Here is a 14,029-nt window from a genome sequence, read left to right as displayed (position 1 = left end):
TAGTGCCATCACGTGCTTGCTCAACCCCATCCTCACAGAGTTTTCTGCAAAAATTACTCTGGCACTATACTCCGTTCCATACATAGCAGTCAATGCTGTGGAGGCTAGAGAGACTTACTGCTGTGGCTTCATTCGCACTTGGATATAATTCGATGTTTTCTGGCTGCAATTGTACGCAACGCCATGTTGGGTCTGCCTCAGCATTGTCGGAATATAGCATATGAATGTTTTCTTGCTTGTTGTTTGATTTTATGTGGTGATGTGGAAACTAGCCCTGGCCTCACGCAGAAAGAACTCTATGAAGAAATGCTAAAGGGCCAAGCCAAGCTTCATGATGAAGTTCTTGAACTCAAGAAGCAGTTTACTTAATTGAAAAATATGGTGCATGACTTCATCGCTGCGCAAAAGGATTCCCAAGAACAATGTGCTCCTGTTCACAACGACAAAGTAGAAAATGCGTTTCATTCACTAAAACGCATTGTGAACTTTCAGACCAAAAACCATGATTTGATTTGATTTGACCATGATTTGACCATGATTTGAGATTGGCTAGATGAACACAAAAGAAAATACAGCGGCACATGAACAAGCTGGCTTCGCGACAATGGGCATCCTTTTGCGAGTCCCTGGATCCGCGAAAACCATTGTCGCTTATATGGAGGACTGTTCGTGGCCTTCGCACAACCTCTGGTCAGCGCCACCCGTTTAAATCATTGGCACTTTATCTACAATGTAGAGAAATTGACGTCGCTGAATCTTTCTGCAGAAAGATTGCTGGCGAGGCAAATTCCGATGGAACGGGTACGGGAACCCTCGACCACCCACCGTTCTCACGCGATCCCCGCATGGAATTCCCTTTTTCTATGGAAGAACTAGAAGCTGCGCTGGCTTTGTGCAGGCGTTCTTCAGCGCCAGGACCTGACGGCATTACATACCGTGCCCTGTGTAACCTAGGAGACCAAGCTCGGAAGGCACTCTTGCTCCTGTACAACGACTCCTGGCAGACGGGTATGGTTCCGCAAGAGTGGAAGTCAACTCGCCTCATTCCACTTCTCAAAGCTGGCAAGTCGCCTTTGGACATTTCCTCATACCGTCCGATCGCACTTGCCAGCTGTGTCGGAAAAACAATGGAACGAATGGTATTAACACGTCTGGAATGGTACTTAGAGTACTATGAAATCTATCCACAAGCTATGGCCGGATTTAGATGGGGCCGTTCGTCAACAGACAGCGTTGTTGACTTGATAACCTTTGTGCAACACCAAAAGGCCTGTAAGCGTCTATCTGCTGCTCTGTTTCTAGACGTTAAGGGAGCTTATGATAATGTCACCCATGAAGCCATCCTTAGCACGTTAGAAGCCGTCGGACTTGGTGGCAAGATGTATATGTGGGTGTCCAGCTACTTACAGAGGAGATCATTCTACATGCACACAGAAAATGGCCCGACGTCCGAGCATTACGGTAGCCGAGGAGTCCCTCAAGGAGGAGTGCTTAGCCCGACTCTCTTCAATCTCACCCTCAGTGGATTAGTTTACAACCTGCCAAGCACCGTACGACTTTCCATCTATGCGGACGACATCTGCATTTGGGCATCAGGTGTGACACGACTTCAGCTTCGTGCTCGGCTTCAGAAGGCAGCCACAAAGACATCTTGCTACCTTCGTCAACAAGGACTTGAACTTTCATGCGGAAAGTGCGCAATGGTGGCATTCACGAGGAAGCCAATGTCTGGTTACGGCGTATCTATTAACGGACAACTTATACCATACAGCAGAAGTCACAGGTTCTTGGGAGTCGTAATTTACAGAGACCTGTCTTGGACTCCGCACGTCAATTACGTGAAAAAGCGGCTGACTGCTATCTGTCACCTGTTCAGGTTCCTTGCAGGAAAAAGTTGGGGAGCATCTATACACGCTATGTTACAGTTGTACATGGCGTTGTTCGTTGGATTCCTGCGCTACAGCCTGCCTGCAATATCCAACACCTGCAAGACCAACCTGCATACGATTCAGAGCATTCAAGCCCAAGCCCTTAAGATATGTCTTGGCTTACCACGCAGTGCATCAACGGCTGAAACCATTGCCCTAGCGCTGGGTTACCCGATCACGACGCACATTGCCGTTGAGACAATGCGTATGCATCTCAGGCATTATGCTAGGACCCCTTCCCACCACTTGGCGAGCCTCACTGCTTCAAGGCCCTGCTCGACATTTAGCGGTATTGTTAGTGCACATCGTGCGTCGTTTACCTCAGGGTACGCACCTGCGGCCACGCCAGCGTTTCCTCCGTGGTGTTTGAGCCGTCCACAAGTTGAGATAATGATTCCAGGACTACAGAAGAAGACAGATCTACCGGCCCCTGCTCTAAAACAGCTGAGCTTACTTCTTCTGCATGAAAAGTACAGCAACCACGTGCACATCTATACCGACGGATCGACTACGTCCTGCAGTTCTGGTGGTGCCGTGGTTATACCAACGTGAGGAATGACACTGCGGTTCAAGACATCGCATGTCACGACCTCAACGGCGGCAGAACTAACGGCCCTGCGTCGAGCACTGAAATTCATTGATTCGGAAAGACCCAGAAAATGGGCTGTGTTCTGTGATTCAAAACCGGCATTACAGTGCACGCAGTCAGTTCTCCGACACGGATGTCATGACCAATTGACATACGAAGTCATGAAACTTCACCATGACGTCCAACAAAAAGGCCACGAAGTCGTTTTTCAGTGGGTACCTGGCCACTGTGGAATCAGTGGCAATGATTCCGCCGATAACGCTGCTCGCACAGCTCATCAAGAAGAGCACAGCGTTCCAATTCCGCTTTCAAGGACTGACGCTGCAAGGCAGCTTCGACACCTGGCACGCAGCCTCACAGTGACCGAGTGGAACTCGCAAAACTTACGACTGACACGACTACATCGACTCAACCCCTCCCTGCAGCTCCGACCTCCACCCGGACTTCCTCGACGTGAAGCTACGCTTCTCTGTCGCCTTTGGTTAGGAGTGGCCTTCACAAAGGCATACTCTACATTAATTGGAGTGACTGACAGTGCAGCATGCGAGGTCTGTGGCACCGAAGAAAACATCGACCACCTGCTGTGCCACTGTCCAAGATATGCCCTAGAGAGACAAGAACTTGCCAAAGCTTTCCAAAAACTGGACAATCGGCCGCTTTCTGTGCAGGTGCTGCTGGAACACCGCCCCCATCGCCCGTCGGCCCATAAAGCGGTGAAGGCACTTTTGTGTTTCTTAAGGACGACGGGTTTGTGCGACCACCTGTGACTATTAAGGCAATTTTTGTAAAACCACACGCGTCAGCGAACTTGCCGCAATTTCCTTCTTTCCTTCCCTCCTCTCTCTCCCTGTGATCTTTGCTTTCCCCTTTCCCATTCCCCCGGTGTAGGGTAGCCAACCGGACATTATTCTGGTTAACCTCCCTGCCTTCTTCTTTTCTCTTTCCTCCTCCCTCCTCCTTTCAGACCAAAAAACTTGTTGACCTCGAAGACCGCAGCAGACGGTCAAATTTGATTATTTACAGGATTCCCGAATGCCCTGATGAAACTGACACAACCCTGAAAGAAAAAGTGAAAGGATTATTTACAGAAACGCTTCGTGTGAAATGCGATTCCATCGGACGCATTCACCGACTAGGGAAACAGTCCGGTAAAAGGCCCATCATCATACACATTCAAAATTTCAATGAAAAGAACGTAATATTACAAAATGCCAGAAAGCTTAAGGGATCAAAAGTGTCTATTCAAAATGACTATTCACAGTTGACGCTAAAGAATGGAAGCTGCTGTGGGATCGCGCTAAGGATGAAAAGCAGCTATGAAGAAAAGTAATCTTAGTACATGACAGGCTTGTAGTTGATAAAGAAACATTTTATTGGGATGAATTGCAAAACAGACGAGTAAAGGCAGGAGAGCATCATTCGACCAAGCTGCACACATGACCTCCCCTAGCGCCTTGTAACAAGCTATTAAGGCTACTAAATATTGATACCCGAAGCATTGTGAATAAAACTGAAGCTTTTGAAATACTTTTGCTCCAACATGATCCACACATCGCTGTTGTTACTGAGACTTAGTTGCACGATCAACTGCCCGATGATGATGTCTTCCCCCCATCCTACACTGTCTTTCGTGAAGACAGGCGCACAAGGGGAGGAGGTGTAGAAGTCTTAGTTAAAAGCTGTATCGAAGCTGTTTTAATGGAAGATGTTGATGAAATAGAATGCATATGTATTAAGGTGACTTTCTGGGGTCACAGTCTAATTGTATCTGGGCTGTACAGGCCACTAGATATCACCCCAGAATGCCTTAGCACATTGAAAAATTACATGGCTAAATTTGAAAATAAGAAGGGCTTACTAATTGGTGACTTGAACTTACCTGGAGTAGACTGGGAGCGTCTTGATGCTGGCATTAAGACCTCAAAACATGTTAACATAGTTTTTGACATTATGCTTATGCATGACCTGTTACAAGTACAGTAAAACTTAGTTGATTCAAAGTCATCAGGACCGCAAAAAATCTTCGAATTAAGCAGGTTTTGGAATTAACCAAACACACAAAAAAATGCTACCCAGGCAAAAAATGTTGCTACAGGAATGCGCTACCTTTATTTGGCGATCTTTGGATTACTTAAAATAATCAGAGATGCTGATTTGCCGCGTCCTGTAGTTCGAGGCTCCAAGGGTCATATTTTCTAGTTGGCCAACTACGTGCAGCATTTGAGAATTTCCACCGTGGCACTTAACAAAATTGCGGATAATGTTCAGTGATCCGAAAACAGGCTCCCACTGATGTTAAGCTGCTCTGCTATACTGCTCTTATGTGGCCAAGACTGGAATATACATGCATTATATGGGATCCTCATACTAAGCGCAACATTGATTGTCTTGAACATATTCAGAGAAAGGTCGTAAGGTTTATTTTTAATAAATTTTCAGCATTAGACACCTTCTGATTTAATACAAGTAAATGGCATTCCCCTATCACAGGCATGAAGGCAAAAATTTAGACTAGAATTTCTTTCCAAACTCTTGGAAAACAAATTAGCGCTAGATGCATCAACATATTTGTCATCCTTAACTAGCAGGCATACCCAACACCACAATGAAAACGCCCTAACCCCATATTTTGCTCACACAGACCTATTTAAGTTTTCTTATTTCATGAGAACCATTAGTGAATGTAACTGCCTTATGAAAGCAAGTGATCAAACTGTGAAGTAACCTTTCCAAGCGTGTATTATTGTTGCTTTCTTTGTGTTGCTGTTCCTTTTGTATTTCTTTTGTATTTGTATTGACCACCCTGCTTGGACGATAAGCCTGCAGTATTCTATAAATAAATAATAAATAAACTGTTTTTATATAGGCTCAGTATTGAATGAAACAGGCTTTAATCCTTAGAAACAGACACACTGTGGTATATGGCTGCTAATGCATTGCTTTAGATTATTTTTATTTTTGTTGTTCTTTTGGGGTTTTTCATTTGCAACCCGTCACGAGAAGCCTCAGCGAGCGAACACTGTTGGCGCGCAGCAAAGCATGGTCGTAACGTGTGGAGTGATAACCTTTTTGACAGAACTTCTTTTGTAGCTTCCACAGCGTTGGCTTCCATGTATGGAACAGAGTATAGTGTCTATGGAAGCTGCCAGTGTGGCAGTTCAGTCAGCATGGGAATACAGTAAAACCTCACTGTAATAAAGTTTAAGGGAGAGCTGCACTTACTTCATTATAACAATTATTACCCTGTTATAACGATCAAATTATAGTGCTAAGGTTATATGTGTAGCCCTGACGGCTGACGTTGGCCGCTAGGAAAGGCGGGGCTGTGCTATTAGTAACCACTGGGTAAACCAATGCAAAATTCTTCTGCCTACTGCCTGTAAGACCGTGAAATTTCACTCTGCTGTGTCTTCATGAGTGAGATGACATGATTACATTTCTTTTCTGCATTTTGATATCGTTTTTGACTATTTTCTGTTATCCATAGGTCTGCATCAAAATAAATGTCTTACTTTGCACCTATCACAGTGTTTTGTGAACATGAACCGTCTTGTGAACCACTATAAACCTAATTTTTTTCACTGTGAAGCCAAACTATAGCGGAACTGTTTTTTTCTAAACCTTAACAAAAAATGCAGCTAAAAAGTTTCTGGTTTGATGCACTGGTTACTAACTTTTTAGCAGCAGTTCAGCGTTAGAATGTTGATCCTATAAAGTCTGGCAAGTAATTCTGAACATGTTCAATATATGGTGCCTTTTGTGTATGTGTGTCATTTTGTTATCCCCCCGCCGGGGGGTTAGCGTCAGCAGGCGTTTGGTGTGTTGCGACACCACATACCCAAGCACATGAGGGTTGGACCCTCCCGCATGTAGCCATGTGCGGCTTAGCCGGGTCCGGTGAAAGGGGGATCCTGGGGGTTGAGCCGGGTGTTCGGACCGTTAAGGCACCCCGGTGGAGGCAACACGCCTCTTTGGGCTCTGCTTCATGTAGACGGCACACCCAAACTGACCCACCTGAGGGAAACTTGAGTTTCTGAGAAACTGAGTCTAAGTTTTTAGACTCAGAATAGGACACACATTTGGCACTCATAACTTTCTCATGACTGATAACGAGCCTCCAACCTGTGGTAGATGTGGTGACAGGCTGACTGTCCTCTACGTCTTCCTGGAGTGTCGGGATACCGAAAGAGACAGGAAAAAACATTTTCTTCTTGCATACCGCTATTGTGTCCCTCTTCATCCGGCTATGTTTTTTTTAGTAAAGAACCACTTTTTAACACCAAAGCAGTGCTCACTTTCTTGAGTGATGTTGTCCTACATGTTATAAGCCCATTAAATTCATAGCGCATCCTCTTTCCAGAGGATGCCACTATGATAGTTGTTTTGTATAGCACATGCCTCTAGGCCCTTGTGTTTCAAGGGCCCTGGCGAGGCAGTAGTGCTCTGGCCAATTTTAGCAGCTGACATATTTTGCATCGTTCTTTCACAATGCATTTTAATGTTCATAGTAGATGTCATTAGTCATTGCCATAATCTTATTACACATAGATTTTATGCAATTTACAGCTACTATATTAGGCCCCTTTACAGCCACGTCACATCAACTTCACAGAACTCATCACTCCACTGCGAACTCATTAACACTGGCATGGCACTCTTTGGTGGCCCTTGCGCCACTAAACATCACACATTCATTCATTTTGTTACGCTTCCTTCTTTTTTTTTCAGTTGCCCCAAGACTTTGCCTTTGGACTCTTTGACCTCGACTGGGATGTATTTGGAACTCACATAGAAAGTGGTATACACAGAGTTCCAGTGCTGGAGCATACAGGCATCAAATCGACTGTTTGCGGACCTGGTAAGGGCATTTTAGAATATACATGTGGCTCAGAACAACATGCTGTTGACCTATTTTGTTAATAATTACTCGAAAGAAACAAAGAAGTAGCAGTTGGAGACTTAACATTACAAAGCAAATAGAAGGGTGCTACTCCTCGCTTTCCCTTGTGGTGTTATAACCTTAGTTTGCTTTTATTTAAATTGTAAATATTGTATATAAGAAAACGGAAACAACGACCATTCATTGGGCCAGCTGTTATGTTCTGTCCTTCATCTTTCTCGCACTCCCAGTGTCAGCACCTGAACTCCGTTGCCGCTCTTCGTCATTACATTCGGCCACGCTGCAACTGGGGTACCCCTGGAAGATGAACACTTGGCGCCACTTTAGATTATTTGTCGACAGGCACAGTTCTTATTACACAACACGTGCATGGCAAAGTCGTTCAGTTTTCTTTTGTCTGTGTCCTAGTCAGAGGCTGAAGACAGTACACGCCAAGTGTTCTCGCCCAGGCGTTTGGTTAATAATAAGGGCTCCCTCATACTTTGTGCACAATTTCTTTGAAGAGGACGGTGTACTTCGTTACACCCACACCTTGTTGCCAATATTGTATTGCAGTGCCAGACGGCGATTGTGGTCGTATAGTACTGTTTTGGTACTTGTTGGGCAAGTACGATCCTCCTCCATGTCTCTGTTCCGACATTGCGGAGAAGCATCTGTCATGCAATGGGGCGTCCAAGTTTTAAAAGCATGTCCAAGCCGGATGTAGCACCTAGTTTTGGTAGTTGTCCGTACACAATCTCGTATGGGGATGTTCCTGTAGAGCTCTGCAACGTTGTGCTAATTGCGTATGCAGCCGTTTTGAAGATGCTCATTCCAGTTGGCTTCACCTGGCTTGTTGTTTTTTTAATACGGTGCTAGTTGAGCTTGGATGGTCTGGTTTGACCTTTCTGTCAGACTGTTTGCTTGTGGATGGTAGGCTGACGCGGAGTGGTGCTCAATTCCCATAGTCGTAGATAAGTACGGAGCTTGTGGCTGCAGGAAGTGGTTGAGCTGTCGGAAGTGAGCTTCTTAGGGAGTCCGTGTCTCCATTCAAAGTGATCCCATAGGAATCTTGTAACTTAGCTGGCGGTAAGTGAAGGCACGGCAGCGACCTCTATGAGCTTGAACAAGTAGTCCTCAGTGACTGCAATATATTGATTACCTGCTGCCGTAGTTCGTAAAGGCGCAACGTGATATATTCCTACAGTGTAGAAAATTGTCTCAGGAGGCATAATGGGTGTAAAGAATTCAGAATGACAGCCAGGACACAGATGACAACTGTGGTGCTTGCCTTGCAGAGTCTTTTACGGCAGACCACAAGCCTCTCCTTGGTGAAGAGCCATCTCTTCGAGGCTTTTTCCATGGTTGTGGATTTAACAGCCTCGGCATGAACGGTGGGGGTGGATGTGGCAGGGAGCTAGCTGCATGGGTGTTGCAAGGAAGGCCCAACCTGGACATGTATGGTTATGACATCCGGTATGTGCTGCTTGAGCTCACTTGCAAAATATAACATTGTGACTGCACTGCAAGAATTACTAATGAGAGAGTGAAGCAGGGGCTAGGTTTTGTACAGTTCTTTTTGCATTTCATCACTTGCCTGCAGATGCCATCACGTGCTTCATATATGCCACGACATGGTGTTGTCGTCATTACGTTGTCATGATGTTGTTGTCATGGTGTTGTTGTCATGCCGTTGTCGTTATTGTTGTTACATTGTCGTCATTCTTTTCTCATCATGCATGGTACCCACATTTTCAAGCACTGCAAGTTCATGTTGAGCGAGGAGTTTTCCAATGAAAATGTACCCAACTTTGTTGTGTGTGCTGTACTGGCACATTGTTGCTGAACGAGAACAGCATTCTTCTCAAACACAAATGAAACCTTCATTTAAACCAGTTCCGAAAGCGTGTGGGATCCGCACATTTATTTTTAATTATGTGGAAATTTCTTTCTCGTTATTCAGGTACCCTTTTAATACAGTTCTGGCTTAGATATTTGACTTATAACTAAGAGTGAATATTATTCTTGCTGTGACTTTTGAGCAGGGTGTCTGTTGACAGTGTCCCTACAGAACAAAGCTTCGAAATCCTTAATAGACAGTTTTCTGCTTTTCTAATGGGGCTGTAGCATTGCATAGCTGTCAGCCCTTGCACGCTGTTTTAGATGGTGGCTTTATGGGCGCTGTCTTCCTGCACGAACAAGGGGGGAAAGGGGGAGAGAGTGAATGCAAGCTAACCCAATCAAGCGCACACATGGGGGGGGGGGAGAGGGCCAGGGGCAACTTGCTGCACATCTCCTTTCCTAATGTGTCCATGGCTTTGCATGGCTGTCAGTGCGGCTGAGTGCATACGCAGTCAGCGCATCCTGTTTTAGATGTAATCTGCCACATGTGCAAAGAGGGGGCATGCCGAGATGGAGTGGCACCATGTGCGCTGTCTTCCCATGGGTTCAGTACTGGAGGTTGCGTAATCTCAAGTTTCAGAGATGTGTTGAAACAAGAGGCAGACAAAGCATTCACTTCCCACTGCCAGCGCTTTTCATGATAGCGTTGTCCCACTGTTGGCAACACTATCAGCTGCGGGAGCAGAGTGAATGTGATTGAGTGGCTGGCTTCACTTTGTACTGCTGATGTGGAGACATCATCAGCACAGCATGAAACCATACCTTTCATCACTAACTTTCAAATTCAACAAAATGAATTTTTTTCTCATTAAAATTTGCCTTTTCCGATTGCATGATAATTCCAAAAACTCTGTCGCTCCTCTCATGTAAGGAAAATCTATCGGCGATTGTACTTATTTGCATGAAAGGTCAAATTTCAATATGACGGAATTTCGATACAATGAAGCAAATTGCTGATTTCACCGACTTCGCTATATCGAGGTTTAGCTGTATATTGGGGGTGAGCTCAACCACTGGAAAAGCTGGTGCCACCGTTGGCGTGACGTGGCATGAGGGATCACGTGGACACAGCGGCCGCGTCGGCTGCTTTGGAAGCGCCGAAGTGAACTGAAAACGAAAGTCCCACCTGCGCTGCGGTTCTGATTAAGTGGTGAGGTTCTCCCGCCTTGGGTATCTGCTTGACAGCATTTGAAAGCACTATAATAGGTAGTGGCTGCTTTTGGAGGCGTGCAACATGGCATGCTACTGCTCTGTGCTGCAGTGCCAGAGGTAGGCAACGGAGCCCGGTGTCAGCCTTATTCACACATAGCCGCAGGACAAGAAGCTGCATGAAGCTTGGCTCGCGAAACTTAGAACCGGCAGACGGCCATCAGCTACAACTGGGGTATGCAGCAAACACAGACACGAGGAAGATTTCTGCTACGGCGCCGGGACTGCAATGTTTGGTGAGTAGCGGAAAACACGTACTGAGACGCTCGCCCACGCCCCCTGGCCGACTAATATCATGACGGTTTAGTCTATGAACTTGTTGGTGCTAGATACTGGCAAGTTCACTGGAACGGAAAGGGAGCGGTAAGACGCCCGTTAAAAAAAGGCATGGCACATGGACATGTTCGTGCTATGAATTAATGCACTGGATTATGAAAAAGAAGCAGAGGGAAATCGCATGCTGAGAGGACCGATAAACATAGTGTAACACAACTTGATAAATAATATTGAAATGTCCAAGAATTTAGAAGACAAACAAAGATTGAATCGTCGCGATGACACGTCACAGTTGCCGCAGGTGTCGAAGTGTATATAACGAAATTATTTTTGAACAGTTCTGATAGCGTCCATGCAACAATGGTTGCTAGTGTACTGTTAAATGCTCATATGCTGCGACCTAAAGCTCACGGCACGGTGCGAAAACGCGCTCACAGCGAAGGCAAAACATTGTGCACGGACATGCATGCAGACGGGCAGTCGGTCGCTGCGAACCCATGCGATCGCTGCATTGAGGCTTCATTCTGTTATACTCCATTTGGTTATACAGACAGCCCACTATAAGAACATATTTCACATAGTTTACGCTCAGCGTTTGCCTACCTTTCAGGCAAGAAGCCGGTTCGGGAGACTCCATTGTGGCGACTACGCGCAGTGGCGTTCACTGCATGTATTTGGCAAAGAGATAGCGTCTGTGAATGATTCTGTGCTTTCAGTTTGCCCAAGATTATTATATCGGCAGTCAAAAACTTCCCTCGTTTTGAGAGTACTTGCATAAATATAAATGTCCAGGAGGGCTGCCGTGGGGTGCTTTTATTGAGCACCGTAAGCGAAACCTACGAGGAGTGCACCGCGTGATCCCTCATACTACGCTAGGGAGGCGCTTCCAACAGATGGCGACTCCGCAAGTCCTTGCCCCCAATACTACCTCAGTTTCCTAACCTCGCTAAGCCCTATAACACCCTAGTAACGCCTGATACTAATGCCTTCAGGACCTCTGCTAAGCTAACCTTGCATGACGAGTTTTGTGTGTTGAACATTGCCAGGTTCAGTTTGTACACAATTGTGGTGTTATAGTAACATGGACTTGAGGTAGAGCATGGGGTTTTTGTGCTTAAGGTCTTATGTTTATACAGTCAAACCCTCTTATAACGATACTGGTTTTAACACAATATTGGTGATAACAATAAGCAGTTCACAGTGCAATAAGCACTGTGAACTATCGTATGTGTTCTATGATAAAACTAACTGCCTAATACAATGCTCCTATGCGTGTTTCCTTTATAGCAATTAAATCTGGCTAGCAGGTGTGTGTGCCAAAAGGAAAAAGAATGCAAAATCCTCGGGAGGGAGGGATGCGAGCCGGCTTCGTCACACTCACCTTTATGTCGTGCACCCTGCCATGGCACGATTTATTGCATCGCTGGCCTCGCACGCCCCTCTCCCATCTCTCTTCTACCCTCGCGCCAACATTGGAGGGGTAGAAGGGAGACAGGAGAGGCAATGAAAGCATGCTGTATGGGTTGCATGGCACAAATGCGGGTGTGGTGAAGCACGTGGCTTCTATTTTTTTCCCTCCTGGATTTCGCATTCCTTTTCCTTTCATTGCAAACACACAGTAGCCAGATTCAGTTTTTATAGCCAGTAATGTGGCATGGGCACATTGTAGTAAGCGGTTTATTTAACCATAGAATACACGCTAAAGTTCACGGTGCCAGGGCTGCTCATTGTTACATCCAAGTATTGCTAAACCTGGTAATGCTATAAGTGGGTTCAACTGCACTTCTCTCTATCTAATTAAAATGTTTGGATGTTTGTCTCTTCTGATTTTTTCATGCAACCCTGTTTAATAATTATGGGCTATAACAATGGAATTTTCTTGGCACTTGAGTATTGCTATAAGTGGGTTTGACTGTATCTCATACAAGGTACTACATTTGGCTTGGTGTAGTGCTTGAATATGTTCCCTTAAATGGAAAAGAGGATGAAAGCCAGTGGGCAATAATATACCTGGCAACAACTTTCTATGGCACTGATGGCAAGGTTACTAGGGCAGAGCTTCTGCACATGTATCAGATCCATTGGTTTTAGTTTTTGACACCTGTAGTGCCACCTTGATGGAAAAAAGAAAGACTTGTAGCGAAAAATAAAATAAACATAGTACTGGCACATGTAATGCGAACGATGTGGGTTCGGTCCCCACCTGCGGCAAGTTATCTTTTCGCCCACTTTCATTTCTCTTTAACTGATTATTTCCACATTTCAATTAAACATAACACTTTACTTCCCCTATGCTTTCTCTGGCTTTGTTGTCTGTTATGTTGTGTGATTGTGACCAATGAAAAATCGAGCCCTTCGGATCTTTCTATTCTTCTTGCTAATTGCATTGAGAGCCTCGCATTTGGGTATCTTGATACCATGAGGTACTGGTACTATAATGTGGGTTTATTGGCCAGCTGCTGGCTCCTAAGCTCATGTACTATGTGACACCTGCAGTTAAAAGGGTGTTCCATATCCACTGCCTTAATCCTGAGTGGGCTAGAGCATACTAGATAGGAAGATGGGTCCAGAAAGGGCTCTCTGCTAAGGCATTGTTTATTAGAATGTTGGTGGCACCACTGTCACCTTCACCTGAATGGCGCCCCGCTGCCAGTGTGCTGGCCGGACGCATATCATGTCAGGGACCATACCACGGTTGCTTAGAGCTTGAACAGGCCTTTCACTCTGCTGTATCTAGTGTTGCTACTCGGTGCAAAACAGTCATTCATTCGCCAGGGTTTACTCATCCTTCCAAATTACCAGAGAAAATGTTCATGCATATATGTCAGGCAGACAGCACTGTTGACTGGAAGTGACTATCATACTGCCTGCACCGTATAGAATAGTCACTCACCTGAAAGGTACACAACGTGGCGGAAACATTGATTTCATTTCCCAAAAACATGTTGTAAAGAAAGTGGAGAAAAAACTATGAACAAAACCAAAAACACCATGCATCAAGAAGACAACAGCATATCAAGCAGACGACAGCAACTCGCCCTGTGAACTCAGCGCAGCCAATGGGTGCAGCCGAAACAACTGGAGCTTCAGGATAAGTAACTAATTGCAACGGCAGCACCTCCACAATTTAAGCGCGCAATGTCAGCATTTTTTGCATCACTCTTGGAGCTTGCTGCAGCATCTGCTAGATGCACTCCCCCATTCTAGTACACTCTAGTGGCGCTGGCTAGCCCTCCCGGGGCAATT

The 14,029-nt window shown here is 45.5% G+C and overlaps 1 protein-coding gene across 6 annotated transcripts in view; it reads left to right on the top strand.

The window, feature by feature from the left end:
• The window catches only part of Sardh (Sarcosine dehydrogenase), a 156,922-nt gene that overhangs the window by 26,416 nt on the left and 116,477 nt on the right, over nt 1-14,029 (top strand). For all 6 annotated transcript variants that reach the window (XM_070539006.1, XM_070538997.1, XM_070538999.1 and 3 more), the window contains exons 8-9: nt 7,246-7,375; nt 8,695-8,872. In XM_070539006.1, coding sequence (XP_070395107.1) covers nt 7,246-7,375; nt 8,695-8,872 — 308 coding nt within the window. The remainder of the gene's footprint in view (nt 1-7,245; nt 7,376-8,694; nt 8,873-14,029) is intronic.

The sequence above is a fragment of the Dermacentor albipictus genome, chromosome 1, assembly GCF_038994185.2.
Source record: "Dermacentor albipictus isolate Rhodes 1998 colony chromosome 1, USDA_Dalb.pri_finalv2, whole genome shotgun sequence".
Taxonomy (NCBI): Eukaryota; Metazoa; Arthropoda; class Arachnida; order Ixodida; family Ixodidae; genus Dermacentor; species Dermacentor albipictus.
The sequence above is the reverse complement of the archived record's forward strand: the minus strand, read 5'-3'. Positions and strand labels throughout refer to the sequence as shown.